The following is a 17,174-nucleotide window of genomic DNA, read 5'->3' as shown; positions in this document are numbered from 1 at the left end:
CCGGTGCTTTATCCACTGCGCCACCTAGCCACCCCTCTCACTCTTTTTTCAGCATCTACTATAATGAGTCTTTCATCTCAATCACAGTTCCCCCATATCCATATGCCAGTTCTGATCAGATACAATTCCTCAGTCCTCAAAGATGTTGCATTCTGGATGAAGAAAGAAGTGCCTTATTTTAAGTGGTTCAATCAACTTATTAGATTCCTAATGCCAAAGTAAAGCTTGTACTGTGCAACCTGGTATAAAATATGCCTTTCAGGTACTGTACTTGGTACAGGTGTCACAGTAGATGGATAGAGAGCTGGAACTGGAATCAAAAAGACTCATCTTCTTGAGTACAAATCTGGCCTTAGACCCTTTCTAGATGTGGAATCTTAGGTAATTCATTTAACTCTGTTTGCCTCATTTCCTCTTGTGTAAAATGAACTGGAGAAGAAAATGGCAAACCACCCCAGTATCTTTGCCAAGAAAACCCCAGATGCAATCATAAAGACTTGGGTCCAATTGAAATGAAACAACAACAACAGCCATCTTCTCAGAAGCCCCCAGTTACTTTACCATATCTGTAGGTCTAGCATGATCCTTCTTCGATTGCACTGACTGGTGTGGGCCTTGACACCATTGACCTTGGGGCACTGAAAAAAGAACAATGGAGAAGTCACTGCTTCTTTGGCTTTTGAGATGTACCTTCTGTGGATACCACATGGAGCCCAAAATTAATTATATTGGAAAAAGCAATAAAAGTAATAGTGTTTCTAGGTCACTAACCTGGGGTGACAATCAAATAGACAAATCAAAGCAAAGCAAAGCATTTCCCCCCCCTTTTATTTGCTTTAAACTTTTGGTTCACTTCAAATGCAGAAGTGACTCAATCTCACCAGAGCCCTTTGGTGATGGCACAGGACAGATCTCTTTGAACCAAAGTTCTGCCATCTTCTCCCTGTATACCTATCAACCCTTAATCCTTAAGAGACAATAAGATGGGGGGTGGGGGGGGAGGGAAGTAAGATTGGGGGAAAAATTGTAGAACTCAAAATCTTTAATAAAAGAAAAAAAGAGACCATATGAATGAAGTGTTTGTCTCTCTCTTTGTGTGTGTGTGTGTGTGTGTGTGTGTGTGTGTGTGTGTGTGTGTGTGTGTCTCAGCCAGTTAAGGGCAAAGTTGGGATTTGAATCCAGGTTCTCTAATTTTAAATCTAATGCTTTTTGTCTACTATAAACCATAAAGGTATGATTATTATAGCCATTTTACAGCAGAAGAAAATTAAGGTCAGAGAAGCTATGTGTCCATACTGCTAAAGTACTCAGGATTTAAACTAAAGGGCTCAGGTCTCCTTACTCAAAATCTTATACTTCTCTAAGCTTTTCCCACCCATTTCACTACCAGATTTTCTTTTGGGATGTCATAAAACCCACTCTCCCTCTATCTCATTCACTTACTTCCTCCTGCCTTCTTTCACTTTTACCTTAATCTCCAGCATCTACCCTTGCATTTCTTAAAGATGTTTGCTATAAAAAGGCCTAATTAAAAGAATAATATGACTTGAGAGTAGGGTGGAGGAAGTAGGTAATAAAATAAAAACATTATTTAGTTTTATTTAAATGATGTAAGAGTATAAGACTTACATACCTGCTTCTATTTAAATTACTTTGTTCTCTACCATCTCCACTAATAGCAACATCCCCTTTCATCTTTTTTAAACAAAGAAGTAGTTGTAAAACTCTCCCTTTCTCTAAAACCTTAGTACTTATTTTACCTTTCTTTTATGTGCTTATTTCATTTCGTTTTGAAAGGAACCATGTGTTTTCTGCCTTTGTCCTCACCAGGGTCTGGTACAATCTCTTGTCAACATAGTAGAAATTGCTATATTGAAGGCTAATTACTTCCTAAGCATCTTACTCCCATAGGCACCTTATATCAATATTTCATGAGTCACTGGACCAGACTGATCCACAAGCTGAGTCCCAATTCTAAGATCAAGACCAGAAAAGGGAAAAGGTGTAAAGAAGAACTTGAGCCATCTTTAGTGATTACAGCTAATAAGAAACCAGAATGAGATTATAATGTAACTTCCTTGAGGCTAGGAACTATTTTTTCACTTTGTATTTGTATCTCCCATGTTCAGCACATGAATTAGATTAGTTTATTTAAGGAAGAGTAGTAGAATAGTAGATAAAACACTAATGAACTTAAACACTTAGGTTCAAATCTTACCTTCCCCACTTATTTATGACTCTGACTAAGTCACCCTGAGCAAGAAAACTCTGAGTTTCAGTGTCCTCATCTGTAAAATTGGGTTAATAATTCCTTTAGGACCTTCCTCACAAAGCTGTTTGAAGTTTGTGTGTGTGTAAAACTCTTTGCAAATTTTATAGCACTAGCTAATATCAGTTGGGCAGATAGGTGGCACAATGAATTGTACTAGGCCTAGAGACAGAAAGACCTGAGTTTAAACCTGGCCTCAGTCACTTATTAGCTGTGTGACTGGGCAAGTCATTTAACCTTGCTTACCTCAATTTCCTCATCTGTAAAATGAGCTGGAGAAAGAAATGGCAAACTACTCCAGTATCTTTGTCAAGAAAATCTCAAATGAGGTCAGGCAGAATTGGGTAGATAGATGAAAGGGTGAGTGAACAGCAACAAAAAATGTAAGTTATTGCTCTCTAATTTTCAAGAAGCCTTTCATTTGGAGTCATTTTCTTAATGCACTTATTCATATGTTATCATAAAATAGTCAGTATAAAATTTAATTGTTGAAAAATAGCCTGTAAGACCAGGAATTCTAAAATGATAGGAAAGCATATTCCAATGAAGATAGGTTTTGAGGCAACAAATAGTCTTCTTGTGATATGTAGAAAAGAGGATCAGACAGCAATATATATATATATATATATATATATATATATATATTATATCTATTCCTATGTCTCTAGAACTTTCTACAGACTCAGAAGATAGGGAGAGTACTTTAAGGGAGGAGAAAGTTCAGAAAGGATTGTTTAGGAGTAAAGGGATGGAGTGATGAAGCACAAAGGGGTGGAATAGTGAGGCACAAAGTTAGAAAGATAAATTGGGTCCAGATTATGGCATGAATGTTCCCATCTCTAGACTTTTATACTTGTTTTCCTTCACCTGCAACACTGTCACTTAGAAGTTCTACAAGAACTGGAATACCCAATTCACATTTCCAAACTCAACTCAAGTTCCTATTTCCCCGTGACATGCTCACAATTCCTGAATTCTTATGCTCATAACTACTAAATAAACTGAACCAGGGCTGCATTCCTGTTCCTACCATGCTAACTCTGGTTCTGTACCCCACTGAACTATCATAAGGCTCAATGATCCTGTTGACTTGGAGCAATCATAAAGCTCAACAACAACTCTAAGTTAGAGACCCAAGAATAAGACAGGACCCAAGAATGCCTATATTGTCTCAAGAAATGCCAACTGTAGAGAGTGTTTTCTCAAGACTATGTTGGATCCCTGATGGGATCATGTATATGGTTTCATGTATAAAAGCCCTATCCCTTCCATAAGCTATAAGCCCTCATTCTCTTGAAGGTAGACTTCCACTTGTAAACATTTGCTTCACTTTGAAATTAAAATTCTGTTTGATTCCTAGTTCTCCTGCCTCTAACCTACTTTGTTCTGCTCTGTCCATCCAGTTTAGAAACGTTCTGATCTGTTTGAATTCATATATTGCATTGCATACTTATTTTATTTGTATCTTTCCAGTCAGTGTTATACTCTAGACAAAGTATCAGTTTATAATCTATAGTTGACATGGAGATTACAAGGGCTAGAATAATGTCCAACATATCTCTCCCACAGTGTAGTGCACATCATAAAAATTAGCAAATCAAATATCAATGAAGAAAGATGGGATGTTCTCCAGCCCTTTCCTCTATTCTTTATGGATATTTTCTCTTCATGGGATTTAGTTCAAGACAAAATAGTTATGTTTCTTTCTTGAAGACACTGACAAACTCTGAACTTGACATTGAGAAGAGGAGGGAAAGGAGAAAAGGACTCTTGGACTGAAGTACAATATTAATACTTGTGGAAACTCTGTGTAAAGGGGGTCCTTGAATCTTTTGGGCTCCAAGAAGCTTCTCGGTTTGGCTAACGCCCCTAAGTCTGGGAACATACTGACAAGGCTCAAATAGCTGACCTTGAGAGACCCTGAGAGAGAGATATATGATAAATTTTATCTGAGACTTGTTCTTGTTAACCCAATCCTTTTGCTGTTTCTGCAATATTCCTGTTCCCTCCTAAAACTGCCTCCCTCCTCCCCAGGTTCAGCTGGAGCTGTGAGATAGTAAACTCCACCTGACCTAAGTCTCCCTGGTGCATGACTGCTTGCTCACCATACCCCCCATCTCTTAAAATACTATAAAAACCTTGCTCATTCTATTCTGGGGGGGGGGGGTTGTTGGATTTGAGTTTTACCCCGCTAGCAACCCCCGGAGAAATATACTCCATTCCAAAATTCAATTGGTCTACAGTTTCTTGCATCTGATTTGGGGTACAATAGAACAAATAGCCAGATGTGCATTTGGAAGGGGAAGGAGTGAGGGTAGGGAAGGTAGGGTAAGGATAGGATGTCTGAAAGCAATCCAGTATTTAAGCAAACTAAGTTACCAACCTTTTGTCCAAAGCACAGCTTGGTGAAGGTGAATGTTTTGAGATGGATGCTCTTTTCTCTGATCTTTGGCTCAAGTTTTTCCCGAATTTTCTTCTCCATGATCATGCCAAGGTAGGGCCAGGTCTGTGATATAATCTATGTGGGAAAGAAGTACATAAACACACACACACACACACACACACACACACACACACACACACACAGATAATGAGATTTCTATCTTCTTTAAGGATAGTCAAGGGGCATTTAGATTCTAATTCTTAATAATTCTGTCAAGATGGTTACTCTGTAATCTCTTGAACCTGGCTGAAACAATCTTATTACTTTTAAAACTCTGGAACTGTTCACACAATCTGTCATGTCTGGTCAGGGAGCATAGCCAGAATGGAAGGACTTCTAATTCTGAAAAGCAGAAAAGGGGCTACCCTGTTCATATTCTAACTCAACAGGGGAAACAATAAAAGTCTGGGAATCAAAAGACTTGTGTTCTCGCCCTGGTTTACTTGCTGCATGCCTTCAGTGAGTTATTTGACCTCTCTTTACTTCTTTCTTCATATGCTTACTCAAGGGGTTGAACTTGATTGCAAAGGTCTCTTCTGTTCTAGGATTAATGTATTAAATTTAAAAAATACCATTTAGATCATCCTCATGGGCAACAATGATAAAAGTTAACTTTTATACAGTGTCTACTACATGTCAAGACACTGTGCTAATCTATATCATACTAGATCTTTATAAGAGCCCTGTGAGGTAGGTGTTGTTATTGTTCTCAATTCTCAGTTGAAGAAACTGAGGCAGGAAGAGGTTAAGTTATTGGGAGCCAGGGTCTTTAACCTGTTTGACACAGTCACAGCAAGAAGACTCAAGGCAGTCATACTGCCTGATGGAACATTTCCTTCCTCAATATATATAGGGATTTCATGTATACCAATATTTATAGGTTTATTATTGGTTACAATATTTACTCACCCTAATACTGGAATGACTATAAAGGATTTCAGAAAAATTCCTTGAATAAAACAGATTGTAAACTCTGTCCAAATTTAACAGGACTGCCTCTCCCTGAGTCATAAAAAAGGCTTCAACATTATGAAATCTCTGGAAAACCCAGCACTGGGAATTCCAAGGAGATGCCAGAAGGGAAAACAGATACAAGATGGGTCAGATAGAATTCCAGGGAAATTAATAGTTTTGCCCCCCTTACCATACACCGGAATATATGAAAAAGATGGTGAGAAAATAGTTAGTACAGGTGACCGATATGTGAACTCCAGCAGCCTTAGTTTCATGGGAAAGAATAAAAAAAGTCACAGAAACAGTGGCTTCTACCAACAAGGCCAGAAAGAAAAATTGGTTATTGTAAGAGTTAACAGATGGGTGGACAAGCATAAAGACCCTCACTAGAGATTGTTAAGGAAGTGTATCTAAAAACATTACCTACACAAAAAATATAAAAAACTTTCCATTAAAAGAATTGCTTAATTAATAACTTTAAATGAATGAACAATTATACAATGTAGTAATAAATATGGTAACAGACAGGTTAAGGTCATCATGGTCTGAGTAGGGATAAGAAATCAATTAACTATATGATTATTACTTAAACTTGTAATCACATGATTAAAACTTGTAACCATATGAACTATAAGACTGATGATGAAAATTGTACACTCTTGTAACCAATGAAATGATCTCAGTTTGCTTGTTTGCTTGAAACATACATGATTCTGAAACTATAAAAATAAATCCAAGCAGCTGACAGTCAGTCAACCTGCTCCTGCCTTTACCCACTTGTTGACTCAACTCATTTTGCTGACTCTATCCCTCCTGTCAGGTTCCAAGGACCCTGCGGAGACTGGACCCCCGCATTAAGTGACATGTCACATAGTAAATAAATGTCTGAGATCTTTCTAGAATTCCTAGGCTTTTAGCAGAATTGAGGTAGTTGCATTTTTTATGGAAATGATTTTGCTGTCCATAGATCAGATTTTTCATTTAACTTTCTCTAAAATTTATGTTTTGGGGCAATAAGGAAATGAGAAGATTAATTTTTAAGGATTAGAGATTTAGACTTGGAAGAGATCTGGATGTTCACCACCACTACCATATTAAAGGTGAGGAAACTGAGAAAGTCTTAGCAGGTTTAAGTGATTTGCATTATGACACACAGGTAGCAAGAGACAAAATCAAGATTAGAATTGATGTGTTCTTATTTCCAAATCCAAAGCTTTTCCCACTGTGCTTGCAAAGTCAGTGATGCCAATCTTCTTCTAGACTATCCAATTTAGGAAGTCTTAGATACTAATTTCTTGTTCTTCCTGAGAGGTACCCTTAGAAATCTTTTATTAACACATTTTTTTTTCATTAAACAATAGTCCTCTCAATACAATAAGTGACAACCTTTACATTTCTTCTATGTCCTTTTTTTTTTTTTTTAGAATTTTTCATTTGGTTCCATCTGACTAGTGCCCCTAATTGCCAGGCTAATTTCCTCTCTGACTTTGCTTCCTAGACAGGACTATCCAACACCCCCCCACCACCACCACCAATACTAACTCTACCAATAAAAATAAGGAAAAATACCCTAATCTCTGGTCACAGCTACTGGAATCTCTGAATCCCTTTGAGAATCTGGTGGAATCTATGGATCCATTTTTAGAATAAGGTTTTTAAATGAATAAAATAAAATACATAGAATGACAAAGAAAATCAATTATGTTGAAATAAAGTTATTAAAATACTAAAAAACCCACAAGTTAATGAACTTTAGAACCTCCTGCTTAATATATCAGAAAACAAATAAAAATATTAAACACATGGAAGCTACTTTCTGCTGGGGTTACCAAGAGATTAGGTAAAAAGGGTTTGAGATAAAAGCCCTGGCTGGAATATTCAGTAAATGTCTAGAGGGTCCCTCTTTATTTTCAACTTTCATCTCATTCTCTGAAAGTAAATGTTATCAATCTCTATATGACACAGAGGTATTAAGCCAGGAACCCTGGATAGAATTCTATCATTAACTACCTGTATGACCCTAGGCAATTCTCAATCATTTTGGAGTTTCATTTTTCTCATCAGTAAAACAGGGATAATAACACTTTTCCTACCTACAACACAGAGAGATGATGAGATTTAAATGAGATAACAATATGAAACACTTAAAAAAGTATACAGCTAAACAATGTTATACAAAATAATGTATCTGGTTTATCTGATATGTGTGTGTCTTTGTGTGTATACGTGTTCAGTGGAAATACAGAGCTAGATAGAAAGTTATCTTTGAAAACAGGGATGTAGAGGGGGGAAATCCTCATCTTATGTAGTCTTCCTGGTTAACCTACTGTCAAGAACTATCCTGTGGAATTGAGCTAATAAGTAACATGAAGTAGATGAAGGGGAAAAGAAAAAAAAGGGAATGGGGAGTAAGAGAGAGAGAGAAGTAGTCATGTCAAGTACAAATTGACTAAAAGATGTAGCTAAATGAGAATAGATATTATGGAAGAGGGAGAAGAGAAGGGACTTTGAAGTCAGAAGACTTGGGCTGAATACTGGTTCTGCTCTCTGCCATCTGTGGGATCTCACAGAAACATTATTAACTTGAAATACTAACAGGACCACTGACTCATTCCTCCCCCCTCTTCCCCCTCCCCTCCCCTCCCCTAAATTGAAACTAGATCCCCCCCCCCCCCCAGGACCTCAAACATTAGCCTTTTGTGTTTGTTACTTACAGGCTATAAAAATATTACTGACAGAAACCAGTGAATTAATTTGAAGTCTCTGGGAGAAGAAAATGAACATATTCATATGAAACTGGGGAGAGGTGGCATCTGGGTACTTAGTTCTTAAGCTCTTAGATTTAGATCTGGAAGGAACTTCAGAGATCATGAAGAACAGTCCCCTCTCTTTTACAGATAAGAAAACTTTGACTCAGAAAGTTTAAGTGACCTAAACCCATGTGACCTGACTGTGATATGCTGTTTCCACTGTAAAACAGTGCCTGTCTGACAATCAAAAGCTAGGCAGCACCAAGAACAGAATGTTATCTGCAGGTAATATAAAAGTTGCCAAAATATTTAAGACACCTAATTTCTGCCAACCAGTCTGTCCACACAGCTATGGGTAAACCTCCTTTCCTGTCCCCTAGTTACATTTTTCATGAGTCAATGTGTCCTATGTATAGGATGAATATAGCCAAGAAATAATTAAAGTCTTTTCAGGGGTTCCGATTTGGGGGTCACAAAGTACTCAGCATCTTCAGCTGGTTCCCCAACTCCAGCTTCCCCATCTTGAATCCATATTGGTTCTTACCTTGTTGATCCATTCAACCCGCTCCACATCTGGGAAGTGGATCTAGAGGGGGAAAAAAAGAAAGAAAAAATTATTTCAAAAGGACCATCTCACAGAGCATAAAAATGAGCATGAACAGATAAAGAAGAATGCTTCAATTAATGACCAATGGTATTCAATAAGCACTTCTCCAAGTTCTGGTAGCCTCAAAGATCAGTCTTTGCCTTAGTCTTACTTTGGGGTAATTTTTTAATGACCTATTCTGGTCCTTTTCTAACAACTTCAAAGATATGAGCAAATGTACCTCCCTCCCTCCTTTGCAAAACTGGAGAGCTATGGGTCCTGCATATAATGCCAGATTTGGTTGATATTTTGGTTATTTTTGCTAAGCCATCTTTCTTTTTTTCTCTTTTATAAAAATTATTATAAAAATCTACCTCTTGGTGATAAAGGGACAAGTGTTAGTGAAACAAAGGATACCAATTTACTTTTTTTTTTTTTTTAGGTTTTTGCAAGGCAAATGGGATTAAGTGGCTTGCTCAAGGCCACACAGCTAGGTAATTATTAAGTGTCTGAGACCGGATTTGAACCCAAGTACTCCTGACTCCAGGGTGGGTGCTTTATCCACTGAGCCACCTAGCCAAGCCCCCAATTTACTTTTTGCAATGAGCCTTCTGTGGTTAAAAAAAGACTAAAAGGTAAGGTCAGAAAGCTACTCATTTGCTCATGTAAACTAAATGGTTTGTTTTTTTGGATTTGCAAACAGCATTCTACTAAGTCACTGGCAGATCTGCTTGTTGAATCATAGGGTAATAACATTACAAATTTAGAGCTGGAAGAGGTTTTAGGGACCCACATTTGACAGTAGAGGCAACAATTAAGCAATTTGCCCGAAGTTATCCAGTTAATCATCTAAGGATGGTCATTAAACCCAGATCTTTCTAATTTCAAGTGCACTGCACTACATTGCCTTTCAAAACATGCTTGACAAGAGATTTGCCACTGTCAAGAAGACCAGCTCAGATTCCAAATGGACCAAGTTCATTGTTGTTCATCATTGTGTTTATACCCTAATACTCTCCCATCCAATGCCCTCATCTAAGGTCCTTTCTAGCTCTTAAATTTCTGATTCTTCAAAATCTAAAAATAATCCCATTTGGATTCTGAGTTGGACAACTTTCATGATAGCAGCAAGCATCTTTGATAAGTATTTGTTTTCTATTTCATGAAGGGTTATCTTGAACATACTTTGAAATATCTTATATTATCCACCTATATAAATATTATTGAAAAGTAAATTCTTTGAGGGTGGGGACTCTATCACTGCATCTGTGAAGGAGTCCTATACATTCTTAACTTATTATGCATAACAGATGCCGTATAAAATATATAGCTCTTAGGGGAACATTTTGCTTTACTACATTAAACGTGTTTTAGATTTAACATACAATATACAGTGGGGTTTTATATTTTCTTTAGGTTTCAGTCACTGGTGTCACCATAAAGATGGGTCTACTATAATTGTTTTAAAACCTACCTCTCCCTTGATATAAATGTAGATACCCTTGATATATATATATATATATATATATATATATATATATATATATCAGTCTCATTAAGATTTTGCTTACATGGGGGGTGGAGCCAAAATGGCAGTGTGAAGGCAGCATTTCCTGGCAACTCTGACCTTCCAAACCCCCCCAAAACATGGCTCTAGCCAAAATTTAGAGGGGCAGAAACCACAGAAAGACTGAGTGATACATTTTCCCAGTCCAAGATAACTTAGGTGTGTTTCACCAGGACCTGGGGTTGGGAAAAAAGCTGTAGCCCAGCCCAGCCCAGCCCAGCCAAGAGATCACCAGCAACAGCTTTAAGGGGAGGTGAGAGAACTCTGCTCCACCAGAATGAGTATGGAGTGAGGAGCACAGCTGCAGAATCTGCAGCAAGAATTGGGAGAAAGCAGCCTATACCCCCAGAGATGATAAGGGAAGTCTGCAGAGATTTCTCGGAGGTTTGCCTACACTCAGATATTGCAGTTTAGTTTAGGCTTCCAAAAAATAACCAAGCTGGATTCCTCCTTATAGCCCCAGGGCAGAAGGAAGTACTGGGCCATCTACATATCAAAGCACAGGCTATAGAGAATAAGACCTTGCAGGAATAAAGGTCCTAGTGGGGTGTCCCCCCCAAAAAAAACCCCAACAACCCTAAAGCCTTGGAAGTGCTGTAAATTAGTCTTGGGCTGAGAAAATGAGTAAACAAAAGAAAAAGAATCTGACCCTAGAGAATTACTTTAGTCCCATGGAAGATCAAAACACATACTCAGATGACAACAAAATCGAAGCTTCTATATCCAAAAACCTCCAAGAGAAATAGAAAATGGGCTCAGACTATGGATGAGCTCAAAAAAAAGATTTTGAAAAAGCAATTAAGGGCGATGGAGGAAAAATTGAGAGGAGAAATGAGAGCCATGCAGAAAAATCATGAAAACCAAATCAAAAGCTTGGTGAAAGATATACAAAAAAATACTGAAGAAAATAATATGTTAAAAACCAGTTTAAGCCTAATGGAAAAAGCAAAACAAAAAGGCAAATGAGGAGAATGCCTTAAAAAACAGAATTAACTAGTTGGAAAAGGAGACAAAAAAGCTCTCTGAAGAAAATAACTCCTTCAAATGCAAAATAGAACTAAAGGAAGCTGATGACTTTGCAAGAAATCAGGAAGAAATAAAACTCTTCCAAAAAAGCCAAAAATTAGAAGAGAATGTGAAATATTTCTGAAAAAAAAAACCGACCTTGAAAACAGATCCAGAAGAAATAATTTAAAAATTACTGGGCTATCTGAAAGCCATGATCAGGAGAAGAGCCTGGACTTCATTTTTCAAGAAATAATACAACAAAATTGCCCTGAGATCCTAGAAACTGAGGGTAAAATAGAAATCGAGAGAATTCACCGGTCACTTCCCTGAAAGAGATCCCAAAAAGAAAAACTTCCAGGAATATTATAGTCAAATTCCAAAACTCCCAAATCAAAGAGAAAATTCTAAAAGTTGCCAGAAACAAACAATTCAACTCCCAAAGCTCCATAGTCAGGATTACACAGGATCTGGCAGCATCTACATTAAGTATTGGAATATGATATTCTGGAAGATCTTGGTTTACAACTGAGAATCAACTACTCAGCAAAACTGAACATCTTGTTTCAGAAGAAAAGATGGACTTTCAATGAAACAGGGCTTTCAAACTTTCCTTTTGAGACAACCAGAGCTGAACAGAAAGTTTGATCTCCAAGTACAGGACTCTGGTGAACCATAGAGGGAGTGGAAGAGACGGACTAACTATGAGGAACTTGATGATGTTGAACTGTTTGTATTACTGCATGGGAAGAAGATATTGATAATTCATATGAACTGTCTCATTTATAAGAGCTGTTAGAAGGAGCATATATAGATAGGACATAGGAAGGAGCGGAATATAATGGTATGATGTGGTGAAGGGATGGAGTCAGTGGGTGAAGGGGGAAAGTACTGGGAGGAAGGAAAAGGAGATGAAAGAGAAGCTGAGAGATTTCACATAAGAGTCAAGAAAAAGCTTTTTCAATGGAGTGAGGGGGGTAAGTCAAGGGGGAATGAGTGAACTTTCATTCTCATTGGAAATGGCTCAGGGAGGAAATGACATACACACTTAATGAGGCAATCTGATGAGGCAATCTGTTTTGCCCTGGAGAAGGATGGGAGGAAAGGGATGGGATGAGGAGGAATGGGGGGGAAAGGGGGAATAGGTGATAGAAGAGAGGGAAGATTGAGGGAGAGGGTACTCGGATGCAACACACTTTTGGACAGGGCCAGGATGAAAGGAGAGAGAGAGAGAGAGAGAGAGAGAGAGAGAGAGAGAGAGGAATAAATGAGAGTGGGGAGAAATAGAGTAGAGGTACAGCTAGTAATAGCAACTGTGGGAAAAATATTGAAGCAACTTCTCTGGTGGACTTATGATAAAGAAAGCAACTCACCCCAGAGACAGAGCCATTGGAAGCTGAACACTGACTGAAGTACAATTGTTTTTTCTCTTTCTATTCTTGAGGGTTCTCATCTTCTGGGGGGGGAGGGTTTATGGTTATTCTTATATTTACTCTTATAACATTCAATTTACATCAGTGTATGGCATGGAAACAATGTAGAGACTGTCAGCTTTCTGTGGAGGGGGAAGGGAGGAGGGGGAAAAATTGTAGAATTTGGAACCTTGAAAAAATGATGGCTATATATTACTGTTGTATATAATTGGAAAACAAACAAAATGTTAAAAAGATTTTGCTTACATGGATCCATAGTTACTATTGCAATCTTATTTGACTTAAAAAATTTTTTTATTCTAGTTATTTTGTATCTTCTCCCTTTCGGAATATTTGAGAATCCAGTCCTCAATATTTTCGGTATCATTTTACTTCAGCTAGGTGGTGCAGTAGATAGACTGCTAAGTTTAGAGTCAGGAACATTGGAATTCAAATCCTACCTTAGAAATTTACTAGCTATATGACCTTAGGCATGTCACTTAACCTGCTTGCCTCAGTTTCCTTATCTGTAAAATGGGAATAATAATCATAATAGCATTTACCTCCCAGGGCAGTTGTGAAGTTTAAATGAGATAATAATTGTCAGGGCTTAGTCTGACACATAGTAAGCACTGTATGTCTGTTGTATACACTTGGTGATCTAGCTAGTTCTCCAGTTTTCATTTCTTTTGTACCCTCCCTTTCCATTTCATCACGCAGAAAATAGGGAACTAGGGGTGGCTAGATGGCACAGTGGATAGAGCACCGGCCCTGGAGTCAGGAGTACCTGAGTTCAAATCTGACCTCAGACACTTAATAATTACCTAGCTGTGTGGCCTTGGACAAGCCACTTTAACCCCATTTGCCTTGCAAAAATCTAAAAAAAAAAAAAAAAGGAAACTGAGTAGTTATAGAATGTATGGGTTTATAAAAAAGAGTTAAGATCAGGTTCGTTTATGACGTGTTCTACTGTGGCTTATTTTGGGGGAAACCTGATTTTTTCTTTCTGCTGGGGATACCCTTCTGACATGAGCAAATTAACTTCATAAAGATTTATTGAAATGAGAAAGTAGGTATATGAATGGGTAGCGCTTGACATCTTCTGGATCACCATTTGGTGATGATAATATTTAGTATTCTTTCCATTATCTTCTCCTTTTTTTAAACAATCTTGAGGACTAGGACTCTCAATGTCCTCAAAAATTGGGTCAAGTTCAGACCAAACATTTTCTGACTCTACTTAGTCTAGTTTATCTGATTTCCCTAATTTCTTTAATCTCTATTTCTTATTCAGCACATGGAAATTGGTAATGAGTGGTAGAATCCAAATATAATGGCCTCACAGCAGTTGATTTTAAGTTATTTGACATTATATATGTTACTATGACTCCTTGTTAGCATCCTGGAAATTATTGCATTTGGGATCTATAGACAGGGCTGGCTGAGGACCCAAGAGTTAGGGAAGAGCCACACCCCTTGAAAACAAGAACTGTAATTAAAAAGGACTCATTCTCTCAGGAACAAGCTGATACTTGTCAGCATAATCAATGCTGCTGGGAAGGTTGAGCTTCTTTGACAGCTACAGCAACCTACAGAGAATGCCACATTGAAACAATTCCAGAGCACATAATCTCAGGCGAATTAGATGATAATTTAGAAAGACAATTGAGAAAATGAAAAAGATTGCATGCTTTTCTAATGCATGTGACCTTAGGCAAGTCACTTAACCAGTTTGCTTCTTGGGTTAGATTATTTGGTTGAAGGAATAAAATAAATAATTTCCCTTAACCTTTCTGCAGGAATATTAAAAAAATGCTTGAAATTTTGTTCTCAAGTCACTGAAATCCTAATAAATATAATTAGATGACCCCAACTTATTACAACTACAGCTAGATGGCACAGTAGATAGAGTGCCAAGTATGGAGTCAGAATGACTCCTGACTTCAAATCTGGTCTCAGACACTTACTAGCTATGTGACCCTGGGCAAGTCACTTAACCCAGTTTTTCTCTTCTGTAAAATAAATTGGAGAAGGAAATGGCAAACCATTCCAATATCTTTGACAAAAAAATTCCATACGAGGTCATGAAGAGTCGGCCAGGACTGAACAGCAATAAAGCTTATTGCAAATACTAAAATTAGAACTGAAAAGGAGTATACATTTTCAATTTTAACTCCAGCATTCATATTTTTGAACTTCTATAATCATTTTTTAGAAAACATTTCATTTTTATCTTTTGTTGTATGAATAATTTCTTGTAATTTACCACCCATTCCCCCCCTCCCAAGTACCAAAGGTAAACAGTTAAACAAAAAAATATTGTCAATATTAAACAACAAATGGTTTTTGTGTTTTCTTTGTATCCCTAGTACCTAGTACAATGTCTGGAACATAGTAAGTGGTTGATAAATACTTATTGTTTGATTGATGGATTCTATTTTAGTGATCATCCACTTCTTTTTTTTGGCAATGAGCCAAATGTTTTTACTCTAGGCAAATTGACTTTTCAGTGTCTCAGGGTCTGATCTTCAAGAATTCATGGGGGGGGCACTTGTACAAAAATATTCATACAGTGGATAGAGCACTGGCCCTGGAGTCAGGAGTACCTGAGTTCAAATCTGACCTCAAAAACTTAATTACCTAGCTGTGTGGCCTTGGGCAAGTCACTTAACCCTTGTTTGCCTTGCAAAAAAAAAACCTAAAAAAAAGAACTCATTGGGAATGTGTGCACAAAGGAAAATGCTAAGAGATGGATTGAATTATAGGTGGTATATTTCAAAATTCCAGAAGAGAGAGAGACATCATTTTCAATTGTGAATGTGGGGAGGGAGAGAAAAGAAGGGAGTTCAGGGACATAAGACAAGGGAGATTCCATGAAGAATTTGGAACTTGAGCAAGGACTTGAAAGACTAGGACTTCAGCAAGTGGGGATATGGAGAGAGTGACTTACCTTCATGAGTGCATAGAGGCATGAGAATGCAGGGTGAACCTACAGAATTGTGAGAAGTTTAGTTTGACTGGAACACAAAGTATACGAAAAAGTGGAGTGAAAGAAGGTCAGGAAAATTGTATCACAGAGTTTGACCTAAATTGGAAGAGACCTTTGAGGTCATCTAAGGTAGCTAGGTGGTACAGTAGAGATAGATCACTAGACCTGGAGTCAGGAAGACCTGAATTCAAATCCAGTCTCAGTTACTAGCTGTGTGACCTTGGGTAAGTCACTTAACCTCTGTTTGCCTCAGTTTCCTCAACTGTAAAATGGTGATAATAATAGAACTTATCTCTCCACCCATATCCCCTAGTTATAAAGATCAGATAAGGTCAAATTTGTAAAGCATTTAATTATTAAGTGATAGTATATGGTACTTTATAAGCACTGTTTAAATATTGTTGCTGTTATCATTATTACCCCTACAAGGTAAAGTGAAGCTTGATTGTGAATGGCTTTAAATGCCAGGCTAGGGAGTTTGTATTTTATTTTATAGACAATAGGAAGCCATTGCAAGTTTTTGAGCAGGAGAGTGATGTGGTCAGATATGTGCTTAGAAAGATGATTTTGCCAGGTCTAGAAAGGACAGATTGGAGAAAAGAGAAATTAGAGGCAAGACTATTAGACACTTACTGTCAAGGAGAAGGGAGAAAGAAGGAAGACAGAAAAAAATGTGGAATGCAAAACCTACCAAAAAATGAATGTTGAAAACTATCTTTGCATGTAGTTGGACAAATAAATTTATTAATTAAAAAAAAAAGAATACTGGTGACTTAGAAAACTATTAACAATAATCTATAGAAGAAGTAATCAGCTCCTAAGCTAAGGTGATAGCAAAATAAAAGGTGCTATAACAGAATGATCAGTACTTGGTTCCTGATCCATCAGTGGTGATTAAAAAGGTAGAGTTAGGTGACTAGGGTTCTGAGCCCAGGTGACAAGGGCAATGATCATAGGAACAACAGAATTAGGGAAGCTAGTAGTGAGGGTGGAATTTTGTTTGATTTTAGATATGTTAAGTTTGAGGTGTGAGCAGGATATTCTTTTTTTTTTTTTTGCAAGGCAATGGGGTTAAGTGGCTTGCCCAAGGCCACACAGCTAGGTAATCATTAATGTCTGAGGTCGGATTTGAACTCAGGTACTCCTGACTCCAGGGCTGGTGCTCTATCCACTGCACCACCTAACAGCCCCAGAGTAGG

At 37.6% G+C, this 17,174-nt stretch overlaps 1 protein-coding gene across 2 annotated transcripts in view; it reads right to left on the bottom strand.

Annotated features, from left to right (window-relative positions):
- The window catches only part of ESYT3 (extended synaptotagmin 3), an 86,935-nt gene that overhangs the window by 53,502 nt on the left and 16,259 nt on the right, over window positions 1-17,174 (bottom strand). For both annotated transcript variants that reach the window (XM_074214865.1, XM_074214866.1), the window contains exons 2-4: window positions 8,961-9,002; window positions 4,653-4,787; window positions 562-638 (exon numbers count right to left, since the gene is read on the bottom strand). In XM_074214865.1, coding sequence (XP_074070966.1) covers window positions 562-638; window positions 4,653-4,787; window positions 8,961-9,002 — 254 coding nt within the window. The remainder of the gene's footprint in view (window positions 1-561; window positions 639-4,652; window positions 4,788-8,960; window positions 9,003-17,174) is intronic.

The sequence above is a fragment of the Macrotis lagotis genome, chromosome 1, assembly GCF_037893015.1.
Source record: "Macrotis lagotis isolate mMagLag1 chromosome 1, bilby.v1.9.chrom.fasta, whole genome shotgun sequence".
NCBI classification, from domain to species: Eukaryota; Metazoa; Chordata; class Mammalia; order Peramelemorphia; family Peramelidae; genus Macrotis; species Macrotis lagotis.
This window is presented reverse-complemented; position numbering and strand designations above follow the sequence as displayed.